The sequence below is a fragment of the Camarhynchus parvulus genome, chromosome 15 (genome assembly GCF_901933205.1).
Source record: "Camarhynchus parvulus chromosome 15, STF_HiC, whole genome shotgun sequence".
Classification (NCBI taxonomy): Eukaryota; Metazoa; Chordata; class Aves; order Passeriformes; family Thraupidae; genus Camarhynchus; species Camarhynchus parvulus.
In genome coordinates, this window is record NC_044585.1 from 3,751,902 (window position 1) to 3,764,860 (window position 12,959).

The 12,959-nt window shown below is 43.0% G+C and overlaps 1 protein-coding gene across 2 annotated transcripts in view; it reads left to right on the forward strand.

Annotated features, from left to right (window-relative positions):
• Positions 1-12,959, forward strand: part of GCN1 (GCN1 activator of EIF2AK4) — a 38,432-nt gene that overhangs the window by 13,929 nt on the left and 11,544 nt on the right. For both annotated transcript variants that reach the window (XM_030958717.1, XM_030958716.1), the window contains exons 25-43: positions 167-322; positions 2,812-2,993; positions 3,260-3,340; positions 3,735-3,878; positions 4,549-4,676; positions 4,856-5,045; positions 5,455-5,525; positions 6,252-6,417; positions 7,365-7,559; positions 7,743-7,989; positions 8,451-8,572; positions 8,880-8,994; positions 9,456-9,635; positions 9,968-10,188; positions 10,864-10,932; positions 11,060-11,198; positions 11,307-11,503; positions 11,859-12,001; positions 12,774-12,891. In XM_030958717.1, coding sequence (XP_030814577.1) covers positions 167-322; positions 2,812-2,993; positions 3,260-3,340; positions 3,735-3,878; positions 4,549-4,676; positions 4,856-5,045; positions 5,455-5,525; positions 6,252-6,417; positions 7,365-7,559; positions 7,743-7,989; positions 8,451-8,572; positions 8,880-8,994; positions 9,456-9,635; positions 9,968-10,188; positions 10,864-10,932; positions 11,060-11,198; positions 11,307-11,503; positions 11,859-12,001; positions 12,774-12,891 — 2,864 coding nt within the window. The remainder of the gene's footprint in view (positions 1-166; positions 323-2,811; positions 2,994-3,259; positions 3,341-3,734; positions 3,879-4,548; positions 4,677-4,855; positions 5,046-5,454; positions 5,526-6,251; positions 6,418-7,364; positions 7,560-7,742; positions 7,990-8,450; positions 8,573-8,879; positions 8,995-9,455; positions 9,636-9,967; positions 10,189-10,863; positions 10,933-11,059; positions 11,199-11,306; positions 11,504-11,858; positions 12,002-12,773; positions 12,892-12,959) is intronic.

Here is a 12,959-nt window from a genome sequence, read left to right on the forward strand (position 1 = left end):
TGTTGGGAAGAAATCTGTCCCCTGACAGCCCTGGGCTTGGCTTCCTGCTCTGAGCCTTTTTGCCCAGAGCTTTGTTACAATTCTTGAGTCTGTGTTCCTGAGACTTTTTCTCTTGAGAAATCTTTTGTTTTGGCCCTCTCATGGATTCTTTACTCTTCCATTCCAGGTACTCTGGTAAGCCATGTGACCTTGCGGCTGATGAAACCAGAGTGTGAGTTAGATGAATCCTGGTGTCAGGAAGAGCTGCCTACTGCTCTGAACAGAGTGGTCAGTTTGCTGCATGCCCACACCATTCCCAGCCGAAGCAGCAAGGGAGAGCCAGGTATGAAGTATGGTGGATATGGTACATTCTGCTGACACTGCCCCCACCTCCAGTAACTATGGACTGGTTTAGTTTTCAGAGTTTGTATTATATTTTGCAAACAAAAGTTCACTTTTTCTTTTTTAATTGGATAGTTGTTCATAGATATGAAAAACCTTAAGGGTTTTTTTCTGCTGGTAGTAGTAGAAGTAATGTTGCAACTATAGTTAAGTGTAGAAATAAAATAACAGTCTTTTTTCTTAAAATGGTTCATACAGAAATAACAGCAGTGAAATTAAGGTTCATCTTTGCCAAGGACAGCTCCTGCCTTTCAGCACCACTTAGCATAAGGGATTCAGTGAGACTAAGTGGAGAGAGAAAATAATTGCTTGTTATCTGTGATCACAGCAGTGAAGTGCCCATGGCCTCTGCTTGTTTGCTGTGTGGTGCTGCAGTTCATGAATATTTTATCCTGGCATGATTGTAGAAAGAGCAGTTCTCTCCACTCTATAACATGAAGGCAAGCACCAATATTTTTACAGTGCAAGGTAATGATTTGAGTTAAAGTAAACCTTTTTTCCTGATTTTTTAAAAATTTTATTTCCTGGAGTTAGTTTTTATTTAGGTTGCTTTCAGAATCTTCTTCCCAGTGGAGTGCACAAGTACTTGTGCCACTCCACTGAAGATGACTGTTCAGAAGAGGAGGGTTGGTGTGTGTCCTTTGGGGGCTGGGATGGCTTTGGCTGTCTCAGGAAGCAATCCAGGGAGAGAGGTGGTTCACTTCTCCCAGGCTTTGGAGCTGTTCATCAAATAACCCAGTCAAAAGCTGCTGTGGTAGATGGTATATATTTTTAAGGGAGATGTGGGATTCTGTTTGGTCCCTTAGCCCCATAGTTCAGTTCTCTTGCTGTTCAGTGGTGTGACTGTGGCTCATGTCACTGTCACAGCTGACCAGTGGCCATTGGCCATGTTGATCACCACTTCAGTGCTGAACATCTCAGTGATAATTTGTTGTTGCCACTGTGCAATTTATTGCTGTGCTAAGTGCACATTCATTAACATTTGAATCCTTTTTCAGGCTTATTTCTAGAAAATAAGAAAATAGTGGAAGTATTTTCAGTCCTTCAAGATTTCCTATATTGTTTCATTATATTAATATTTAATTGTTTTTTTCCACTTTTGCAAGAGAAGGGCAGTAGTTTCCACAGCACTTTGTTGGACAAATCATACTACATTCCCAAAGGATTTTTCCTCTTTTTCAAAGTTCTTTGCAATGTACTTGTGTGATATGATTTAGTAGAGATGAATTTCTTAGGTTACTATGAGACCTAAGAGACAGCATTCACCTTGTAATGTGGATGACAGAATTTATCAATCATTGCTGAAATGCCAAGATACATGCTATAATCTTTCTTGTGTTGGTCAATACCAGCTACTGTGTGAGTAGAACATTTTTCTCCTCCAGTAAAGCTTTCTTCCTCCTGCTGTGTATAGAGGGACAGTGGTTTAAGGCTAAAAATATCCAGCCAATAATTAAAAAAGAAAAGTGTAAAAGCAAACAGATACTGAGCAAACAGAGAGAAAAATCCCACATGAGAAATAGAGAGGGTTTTACTGAAGCTGTTCATGTTAAATAGGAGCTCAGAACGTGTTTGGGATTTAATATTTCTCCCTTGAACTACTTTTGCAGTATTTTTGCCCTACATAAGCTGACTAATACTGCAGTATTGTATCTGCAATGCTCTTCATCTGCATTTAGAAATTTAAACTTGGGCATTCTGTGTCAGCACAGATAGGATATAGAAAGGAAATGTTTTCTGTAGACACCTGATACTTGAATATTAACTGGACTAATGAAAGACTGGAAGGACCATTTGTTACATGCTATAGCCAAGGCCCTGTAGAAAGGAAGGAGCAAAATCTTTTAACAACAGGAATCCAAAAGCTTTAATTTTTTCAAGGAGGGGAGGGGAGCTGAATCTTGCACCAGAATTAGAAAGACTTAATTCTCAAGGATCCAGCTGAAGGCTGGAATGACAGGTTAGCTAGATTGGTAGGAAGTGTTTAAAGGAAATGCATCTGACAAACAGGGTCTTGCTTCGGGACAAATGAATTTTATAAGTGACTGTCTAATTCATTGAATTGTTTCAATTCCATTTACAGTATGTATTTCTATACTCTTGTGGCATTGGTAGTAATTTGGAATCCTAATGTGACTTTAATTGAAGCCAGGTAGAATCACAGAATCATTTAGGCTGGAAAAGACCATTAAGATCATCAAGTCGTCCCCTTAACGTAACACTGAAATGCCAAAAGTCACTGTTGGAGCTGCACTGTTGCTGCTGCTAAATAGCAAATACTTAGGTTTACTCAGCATCTTTGTGCATGAGGCTGAAGCTTGGTCATATCTATTATGAGCTACTCAGGTGCACATTTTATACCAGTCAGTATTATCAACCAAGTCATGGAAGATCAGCTGTGTTCACAGGATGTTTTTTTTCTTTTCACAGGTGCTGCCCCATTATCAGCTCCAGCATTTTCCTTAGTCTTTCCTCTCCTGAAGACAGTTATGACTGAGACACCCCATAACAGCGAAGACAAGGAGGAGTTCCTGGTCAAGATTCTGCAGATTCTTACAGTCCATGCTCAGCTGAGATCATCAGGAAATGGCCAGTCTTTGTTGGTGGATGAGGTGAGAGCTGTGGGGTCAGATTACCTCCTTCAGATGAGCCATGGGATAAAACAGCCGATGTGCAAACTGGACAACACAGATGAATTGTCCAGGTTAGAGTTACCTGTATAGGATTGTTTTCTGCCTTGGGTTTTGGTACCTGTCCAGCCTGAGGTTTTGACTAGGATGTTTTAAGGACTGTCATACATAGGCAGGGCACTTTGAAATCACAAGATAAAAGTCTTTTTCCTTCCTCCCCCTGCCCTTTTCTCCCCTCAACCTTTCAGAATGGCCCAGAGCTGCTGCCCCGCAGGGACATGCTGGTTCTGCTGACCCGGGTGATAGGAACAGGTTCTCCACGGTTACAGGTGAGTGCTCAGCTTCATAACCACAGTCTGCATTCTCCCTAAGTTTCATCAGCATCTAAATGAGGGAAATGTACCCACTGGTTTAAGTCTCTGATGCTGGTGGTGGATACATTCTCAGTTTTCTTCTGTGTTTATGGTATTCTTGCATTAAAATTCCAGAGGTGACATTTTTTTCTTTCTCCAAGGCCTTGCTCTGCCAAATAAGCTCAGTAGTCTCTTCTCTGAGTGTTTTGTAAGGGATGAGGTGGCATAAAGGTCAATAATAAAAATCAAAGAGTTGGGCTGAACTTGTCATGGTTTTGTTCTTTGGGAATTTCTTCTGCTGTGGCAGCACTCAGTGCTTGCTCTGCCAGCAGTTCAGGGTGTAGTGGGGTCTGTGCTGGTGCTGTTGTAGGTGCTGGCCTCGGAGGCGCTGACGGCGCTGTGCGCGAGCAGCAGCGGGGAGGACGGCTGTGCCTACGCCGAGCAGGAGGAGATCGATGTGCTCCTGCAGGCCCTGCAGTCTCCCTGCATGAACGTTCGAGATGCAGCTCTCAGGGTAGGTGGGAATCATTCAGGGTCACACCAAATTCCCTAAGTTTTTGGGAGGTGGATCCTCTCTAACACTGATGCAGAGAGGCGTCAGCTCTGATGCCAGGCTTTGGGCAGTGGTTCAGAGTCATGCTCTTTGTGCTAGATTTATCTGCAAAAAGGAGTACTCTGGGTTTATCCACACTTTTGTTTCCTTAAAAGAGGTATAATTAGGACTACTTAACACCTTCTGTTTACAATTGGCTAGAGCTTAGTCTTAAAGAGAGAAACTGTCAAAAAATCCCTGTCTATACTAGGCCTTGTTATTGGGAAGTCTCAGGCTTAGTCACTTCTGAGAACACAGAAAGAAAAACTTCAAGGGTGCTTGGTGTTCTTTGCCATGAAACAAATTCCAGTTTAGCCCGCCTGAGCTGTTTTGTCTGTACTTAGAAGCAGAGCAGACTGTAGTCACCAGAGCCTCTCTGCAACCTGCCTGTGGAGCACTGTTCTTGAGTCCCACCATCTCACATACTAGCAATAGGAACTCCTTGACCAAAATGGGCAGTGTAAGAAACAAACAAACATGAATTTTGAGACTTCCAACCACTGAGAGCTTGACTTGCCAAAAGTTTTAAAAGTTTTAAAGCATCTGTTTCTAAAAATCAGATTTTGCCTGATTTTCCTGTTAACTAATTCAGGGACTGATGGAGCTACAAATGGTTCTACCAACCCCAGACAGTGATGAGAAGAATGGACTGAACCTGCTGCGTCGCCTCTGGGTAGTAAAGTTTGATGTTGAAGATGAGATTCAGAAGCTGGCAGAGAGGTAAGGGTTCTTCTTTATTGATTGGGTTTTAGGGGGACCTCTTCTCTGCCCATGGCATGGGGCTACACTCAGGGACTTTGCCCCACAGCTGGAGGGCAGCTGTAGTTCTCTCCACTTGTACATGTGGCAGTGGCTTCTTTGCTGAAGGGTGACCCATCACCTCTGTGTGTGTGCTGCAGGCTGTGGGAGTCCATGGGTCTGGAGCTGCAGCCTGACCTGTGTTCCCTGCTGATCAAAGATGTCATCTACCACGAGGAGGCAGTGCGACAGGCAGGGGCTGAGGCTCTTTCCAGAGCTGTAGCTCAGTACCGAAAGCAAGCAGCAGAGGTCATGAGCAAGCTCACAGAGATCTACCAGGAGAAGCTCTATGTAAGTACTCTTACCCTAAGGGATGACAGGCATCAGCTGCTGCTTTACTTTTTGTTAGTCACTTTTCCTTTTGTCTGTCCTGAAGATGTGCATTGAATCTACGGTTGTCCTGTTTGAGCTTAGCACAGACTTCAGTGTCTTGAACTTCATGTTGTCAGCCACTAATGCCACCACTGGCCAGGTGGGAGGGGTGCCTTAGATGATACAGAAAGGCTGTGGTAGGGCAGTGTCAGTTGAAGTAATTTTAACTTCAGACTTGCTTTCTGCTTGTTTTTTTTACCTTGCTCTTCTGCTAGTGGTATCATAACTCTGTGCACTATTATCAAATGGCATTGCAGGTATGGTTAACAAATTCTCTGCATGCCTATCCTTGGAAAAGGCATTTTAATGAAATCTTTTCTCCTTCCAGAGGCCACCTCCAGTTTTGGATGCTTTGGGACGAGTGATATCTGAATCACCGCCTGACCAGTGGGAAGCAAGGTACAGTTGTATTCAGACTGATCTCATCACTTCCTGTGCATGCAAATGAAATGTTTCTGATTTTTATTTAGAAGAAGAAATTACATGCAGTTGTATTGACTTGCTGTTTTCATGTGCTCTTCAAGCAAACTGGGGGCAGGCAGAACTCCATCAAAATATTGAGTGCTGTCATCTCAATGTCCTGATAAAAAATGGAGTCTTTCCTTCTCAGACTGTCTGATTTTTGTCTTAGCTTACTATGTTCCCACCTCTATGGGCCATTGATTGTTTCAAGAGCAGCAGTGCAAGCCTTAATGAACTGGCCAAATTCCAGATTGGATGATTACTTTCTGTTTACTTGTATGTTCTGTACAGGTTTAATTGGAGATCATCTTGTTTGCTACTTCTGTTGAGCTAATCTATCCTTTAATGCTGATGTACCTTGTTGTAAAGCTGCTGCATTTCAGCAGTAGTTCAAGTGATTCTGATGTCTAAGTTGGCTCAAGTATCCCTAAAGCCTCATTGAGATAAAAGCTATTATATGGCTGAGGGATTGTTGTCCTTGTGGGAGACTGCAGCATGGAGTTATGTAATGAAATGCACAGAGGTTGGACACTCTGAGGCATTTTGTTTCCATAATGGTTCTTGCTCTCAGTTTCTGTAATTGCTGCTGATAGCATATGTGATTGTGAGTTCTCAATTCTGTGAGAAGTCAGTAAGCTCACAGGCTCATTACCTTCTTCACAGGTGTGGCATAGCACTGGCCCTTAACAAACTCTCAGAGCATCTGGACAGTTCTCAGGTGAAGCCCCTCTTTCAGTTTTTTGTGCCAGATGCTCTGAATGATCGCAGTCCTGAGGTCAGGAAGTGCATGTTGGATGCAGCTCTTTCAACACTCAACACTCATGGCAAAGTAAGTCTGAATGTGTCTGTCTCTACTGGGGAAAAAAGATATAATGGATATGTAGATACTGCATTGGAGCCCATAGATTTAAAAAAAAAATATATACATTTCTTAGAGGTTGCTGTTACTTGTAACAGCTGAAAACTTTCATTTAGGAATTTTTGTGTTTAGAGTTTTTCTGTTAGTGTCTAGTGTTGACTAAGTGTGGTTCATCCCTTTCATTGCTATAAAATGTAATATCCCTGGATCAACTTGAGTTAAAATGGTATAAAACTAGAGTAATAAAAGTAAAATCAGATCATAGATCTTTTAATCCTGCAAAGATGAGAATTCATTTTCAGGCTTCATGCAAAGCAAAACATGAAACCTTGCTGATTGTTGGCTTAACTAAACTTAAAACATTGAGGAGCTGAGGACCATCCTTCTCCCTGCCAGCTCTTCCCCAGCTCTTCCCCAGTGTCAGATGGGGAAGGTGTGCAGGGTGTGAATTGCTCAGCTTCTGATTTCCACACATGTGCCAGTCACCTCTGGACAGATGTCTGTACTTTTTAGTTTAGCCCAAGACAATTGGGGTATTTTCATATTATTCGTTCTTTCATTGTGTTTCTTAGAAAAACAATGTGAAGTTTGATGTTTCTGCTCTCCCTTGGCAAATGGGGCAAGCAGAGAAGCGGGCACTGATGTCCAGGCCTGGGAGCTTGTGTTGCTTCTGGCAGAACATCATGCTGGCAGGCTTGGGGATTCTAATTTTGAAGAACTGATTTCTCTCTAGCAGGAAATATTTGTTGTCTGTCGGGATGGTACAAGGTCTTATGTGATGTGACACATTAAATGAACTGTAAATACAGTGTGATTGTTCAGTTGTTGGCTCAGAGAAGAACAAACAAGTCCACTGAGCATAGCAAATCTCATTCTGAGTGGACTCTAGTGGCAAGTTCTGTGGTTTTGTTTTTCAGGACAATGTTAACTCTCTCTTGCCAGTGTTTGAAGAATTCCTGAAAAATGCTCCTAATGATGCCAGTTATGATGCTGTCAGGCAAAGCGTGGTCATTCTCATGGGGTCACTGGCAAAACATCTGGACAAGAGTGACCCTAAAGTGAAACCAATTGTTGGCAAACTGATAGCAGCCTTGTCCACCCCATCTCAGCAGGTAGGTGCCTTTGGGAGGAGTTGTCAGGTTCCACACATAGGCAGGTTAACACCAGGATACTGTTAGGGATGGCAGAGAGATGAAAAATGGTGGCAGAAAGGTTTCACTTTCTGTGCCTTGTAAGGGGAATTTATGTTGGTAATGACTGTTTTATGATCTGGTGGCTGGTGGATTGTTTTATAGGTTCAAGAGTCAGTGGCAAGCTGTTTACCACCTCTGGTGCCTGCAATTAAGGAAGATGCAGGAGGAATGATCCAGAAGCTGATGCAGTTGCTGTTGGAGTCTGATAAGTATGCTGAGCGCAAAGGTGCAGCCTATGGTCTGGCAGGCCTGGTGAAAGGCCTGGGCATCCTCTCTCTCAAGCAGCAGGAGATGATGACCACGCTGACTGATGCCATCCAGGACAAGAAGAACTTCCGCCGGCGAGAGGGTAAGGGACAGGAGCTTTTCCCTCCACATACTCACACTTCTCTTGTACCTACTACCACTGTGGTCAGGTGAAGTTCCTGCACCCCTGTGTTTGGTTTAGCTACATTTATTTTACTAAAGTTTGGCAAGAAAGAAATGGGAAGTATCTCTTGTGAGGCCGTTGGTTGTGTATAGTGTCCCAAAATTGCTCAATTCATATTGCAGTGGAAGGATTTCTAGTCCTAGACCATAAGGATGTGCCCCCCTCTCCTGTTTCCAAAGGCAGGTATTGCTGGGGGAGAGCTCCTTTTCTGAGGCCACAAATCCCTACTACAGCACAAGCCACAAGGGCAAGAAAGCAAGAGACTTTCAGCTGTGAGACTTGAGTGCTTTTGGAACAATATTTGGCAAATTTTATCTTCTTTTCCCATCCTGCTTAAATGAAGTTGTGTTTTCCTCTGACTGTCCTTTTTGGGTTTTTAGGGGCTCTGTTTGCCTTCGAGATGCTCTGCAGCATGCTTGGGAAGCTGTTTGAGCCCTATGTTGTTCATGTGCTGCCTCACCTGCTGCTTTGTTTTGGAGATGGGAACCAGTACGTGCGAGAGGTAAGGTGCTTGAAATTTCTGCTATCACAGTGTTAAAAAACCCAGATGGAATGCATATGGATGCAAATCCTGTTTGTAACAAGGCAACTAGAGAAGGTGACCTATCCCTTGAGGTACCACTAATAACGATTTGATCTTCTTAGTAACTGAAAGCATCTGATTTCATTGGCCATTAATTGGGAGCTACTTAGCCAGCTGCATCATTGTAGTGAGACACTATTTACATGGAGGCTTTGTTCCCAGAGAGTCTCAGAGGAAGGAAAACAGTGTTGTGTCACAGTTTGTAAGTGTTCTCTTCTCCTTGGAGGCTGCAGATGACTGTGCCAAAGCTGTAATGAGCAATCTGAGTACTCATGGAGTGAAGCTGGTTTTGCCATCACTTCTTGCGGCACTAGAAGAGGAATCTTGGAGAACTAAAGCTGGTATGGACCAATATGCACCTGACGTGACTGAGAGTGACCCACAGTTCCCTTTGCTGTCATCCCCCTTGTGTATTCCTTCACCCCTACACATGGCCATGATGGTTTATTGTCTGATAACGGACTGTGGAACTTCTCCAGCTTTTTATAGCTGTGTTCCCTGACACATTTGAGTAACCTTTTTCCCCTGGCATATTCAAGGGACAGTTTGTATCCCATCTCTATAGTTGTACTTCAGAACCCGTAATTTTCCTAACATATTCCTTCGCCCTTGTACAGAATAAAAGTATTTTTTGGTGTCTTTAGGTGGCATAGAGTGACTTAATGCATTTCAGCCTTTCTTTGTATTCTCTGACTGGAAGATTTGAGTTTGAAGTAAATGTGATCATCATCCTACATCAGTTCTTAATACTGTGTTTTGTCTTTTCTTTTGTCTTTTTTTTCTTGGTGTACTTTCTTCACAGGCTCAGTGGAATTGCTGGGGGCTATGGCATACTGTGCTCCCAAACAACTCTCTTCCTGTTTACCCAACATCGTGCCCAAACTCACTGAAGTGCTGACAGATTCCCATGTGAAGGTGCAGAATGCAGGGCAGCAGGCTCTTAGGCAGATTGGGTCTGTCATCAGGAATCCAGAGATCCTGGGTAAGACCTGTCTGTGCATCTCCAATGTCCTGATGTGACTGTGGTTTATAATAGCAAGGTTTAGGTTCATGATATTTAGGATTAAATGCAAATTCGTATAGAAATGAAACTAATCCTGCAGAAGTAAAACATGAAACTTTAAAAGCAGCTGTCTGCCTCCAGGCTTTTTAAATGTTCCTGTCCATTTTTTCATCTGATATTAATAGATTGTCCTTGTGCTGCTTGTTGCCTACAACACCCCATGAGAGCTCATCCCCAACACCAGCTCATGCTGTTCCTTTTTTGGTTCATGTACAAATAAAGTCTTTTCTCTCCTTTTTAAAAACATTCAGCAATTGCTCCAGTTCTGTTGGATGCTCTTACTGACCCCTCCAGGAAGACTCAGAAGTGTTTGCAGACTCTACTGGATACCAAATTTGTCCATTTCATTGATGCTCCATCCTTAGCCCTGATCATGCCAATTGTTCAGAGAGCTTTTCAGGATCGTTCCACAGACACCAGGAAAATGGCTGCCCAGATCATTGGGAACATGTACTCCCTGACTGACCAGAAGGTACAGTGCTGAAAAAGCCCCTCAAACTGATCACTGTGACAAGCACTAGAGACAATTTATTTGGCTTGGAGATTTTGCTGTTAAGATAGAAAACACTAGCATGTATGCAACTTCTTAATTAAATGTATGTAAATGAGCAGATGACTGTAAGGATAGTGACAGTTCTGAGGTCCTTAAGACTGTCAGCTTTGGTCATCTAGTTATTACCAGTTTATCCCTGCAAAAAGGTCTTGTAATTTTTACCATATAAGAAATGCCTCAACAAACAAACAAGTGAAACACAGATCAGCTGCTAACAAATGGATCCAGGGTTTGTTTGAAAAGTATTTGTAGGACCTGACTGTAGGCTAAAGATCTGTGTTTAATTTTTGTGCTGATAATCTCTACATTTAAACCTTGTGTAAATGTTAAGAGTGTTGGATTTTCCTAAGACACAAACTGCTGGGTTGTGAGTGAGCATTAAAAAGGTTTTGTGTGATCTGCACAGAAGTGGTGTTCTTGGACTTGCAAAATAATTCACTATGCTTGTCTGCAGTATTGTGAGAGCAGCTAATTAAACTCTCAGGATGTTAAGGATATTTGGTGATTATAAGGGGTTAATGTCCTTTACATGAAGGTGACTATGTTTTCTCTCATTTTGAATCTGGTTCTGACTTTTCAGCCTCTTTGTTTTAGGATCTGGCTCCGTACCTACCCAGTGTGACCCCTGGACTGAAGGCCTCTCTGTTGGATCCTGTACCTGAGGTAAGTCTTTTGTACAAACACAGTCTGTCTTTCAGTGCATTAGGTTAAATATTGTCCTAATCAGTCTGGCACATCTGTAGCACCTTGACTGGACGTTTTGCAGATCTCTGTTTCTCTTGTCCGTTAGGTGCGCACAGTGTCTGCAAAGGCCCTGGGGGCCATGGTGAAGGGTATGGGAGAGTCGTGCTTTGAGGATTTGTTGCCGTGGCTGATGGAGACACTGACATATGAGCAGAGCTCAGTGGATCGCTCTGGTGCTGCTCAAGGTGGGGACAGCTGTGTGTGAGCACTGAACTCAGGTCTTCTCATATTAAATCAAATTAGCTGTTTGTTTTTTGTGTGTATCAGTTCAGTTCCCTGCTTTTTTTCCCCAGGTCTGGCTGAGGTTATGGCTGGTTTGGGGGTAGAAAAGCTGGAGAAACTTATGCCAGAGATTGTAGCAACTGCCAGTAAAGTGGATATTGCTCCACATGTACGAGATGGTTATATTATGATGTTCAACTACCTGCCAATTACCTTTGGAGACAAGTTCACTCCCTATGTTGGTCCCATCATTCCTTGTATCCTTAAGGTACGTAGCAAAACTGAAGAATTTTATTTATCACAGAATCAAAATAAGCCACCAGAATATTTTAAGTAAAATTATTGATAATTGTGGGATGTGCAGAGACTTGTCCAGCTTGGCTGGACTACTACAAAAAAGAAAGGGAATTTAAATTATAAATGATTTCTCCTAAGTTACTAGCTTGTCTCTTACTTGTGGTCACTAGTCATTTTTTTGAAGTCATCTTTGTGCATTCACAACTCCATAGTTCATTCGGTTTTCATGGTGGAGAGAGAAAACATTGGTTTGTTTTCCTCCTGTTGCTTTTGTGTATTGTGCTGAAAGGCTGAGTTTTCTGAGCCCCTTTTGTGCCCGTGTGCAGGCCCTGGCAGACGAGAACGAGTTTGTGCGGGACACGGCGCTGCGCGCGGGGCAGCGAATCATCAGCATGTACGCCGAGACTGCCATCGCTCTGCTCCTGCCACAGCTCGAGGATGGGCTCTTTGATGACTTGTGGAGGATAAGGTAAGACAGAACCAGCTTAGCCACAAATGTTTCTCTTCCATGCTTGAAAACCTGGTGTGATTTAGGCTCTGTGTTTCTCCTCAGAAAAATGCAGAGACCTCCTGTGAAGCAAAAACAAGTGTATCTTTTTGCTTGTTGATTTGATTAGGATGCCTTACAGCACTTGAGTCTGCAAAGCCCTGCCAGGCTGGATCAGGTTTCCTACTACCTGCAGAGCATTCATGCTGGATTATTAATTCTGGCGGTGACTCTGAAATGCACTTCCAAGGCAGTTGATGTGGCAATACTTAGCCCTTGTGTACTGTTTTTCATTTCTCCAAATGCTGAGCAAGTTATTGTTCTCCTGTGTATGAAGATGCGCAGTGGAGAACTTACAGCCACTAGCAGTTACTCAGAAATTAGCTGCACTAAATGATTTGTGCCAGCTGAGTGCTGCTAAGTACTCTTGCCCCAGGTGAATGTCATTTGGGTTAGACACATGCAGGCAATGTCTTGTTCCTTTTTAGAGTCAAGGCTATTCTTGGATTCATTGCTTTGATTTGAAAATTCTCTCAGCCCTTCCAGTTTGGAATTCATTCCTTCCCTTTCTCTTTATCATGCTGCTTTCAGCCATGTCGGCAGACTGATGTGACACATCAGCCCATGCAGCATTTCAGTGCAGACCCAGCTGTGCTTCACATTTGGCTCCAGTCTGTAGCTGACATCCTGTCAGAATTGGACAGGTACTGCCTGAGCACCCTGTTTGTAACACTTGACTTGCTCCTGTTGCCAGGTTTAGCTCAGTTCAGCTCCTTGGGGATCTTCTATTCCATATCTCAGGAGTCACTGGAAAAATGACAACAGAAACTGCCTCAGAGGATGACAACTTTGGAACAGCCCAGTCAAACAAGGTAAAGCTGTTCTTGCCTGTTGTGCCTTTATTTTTTTCAAATTCTCTTCTTTTGAATCAGCATGGACA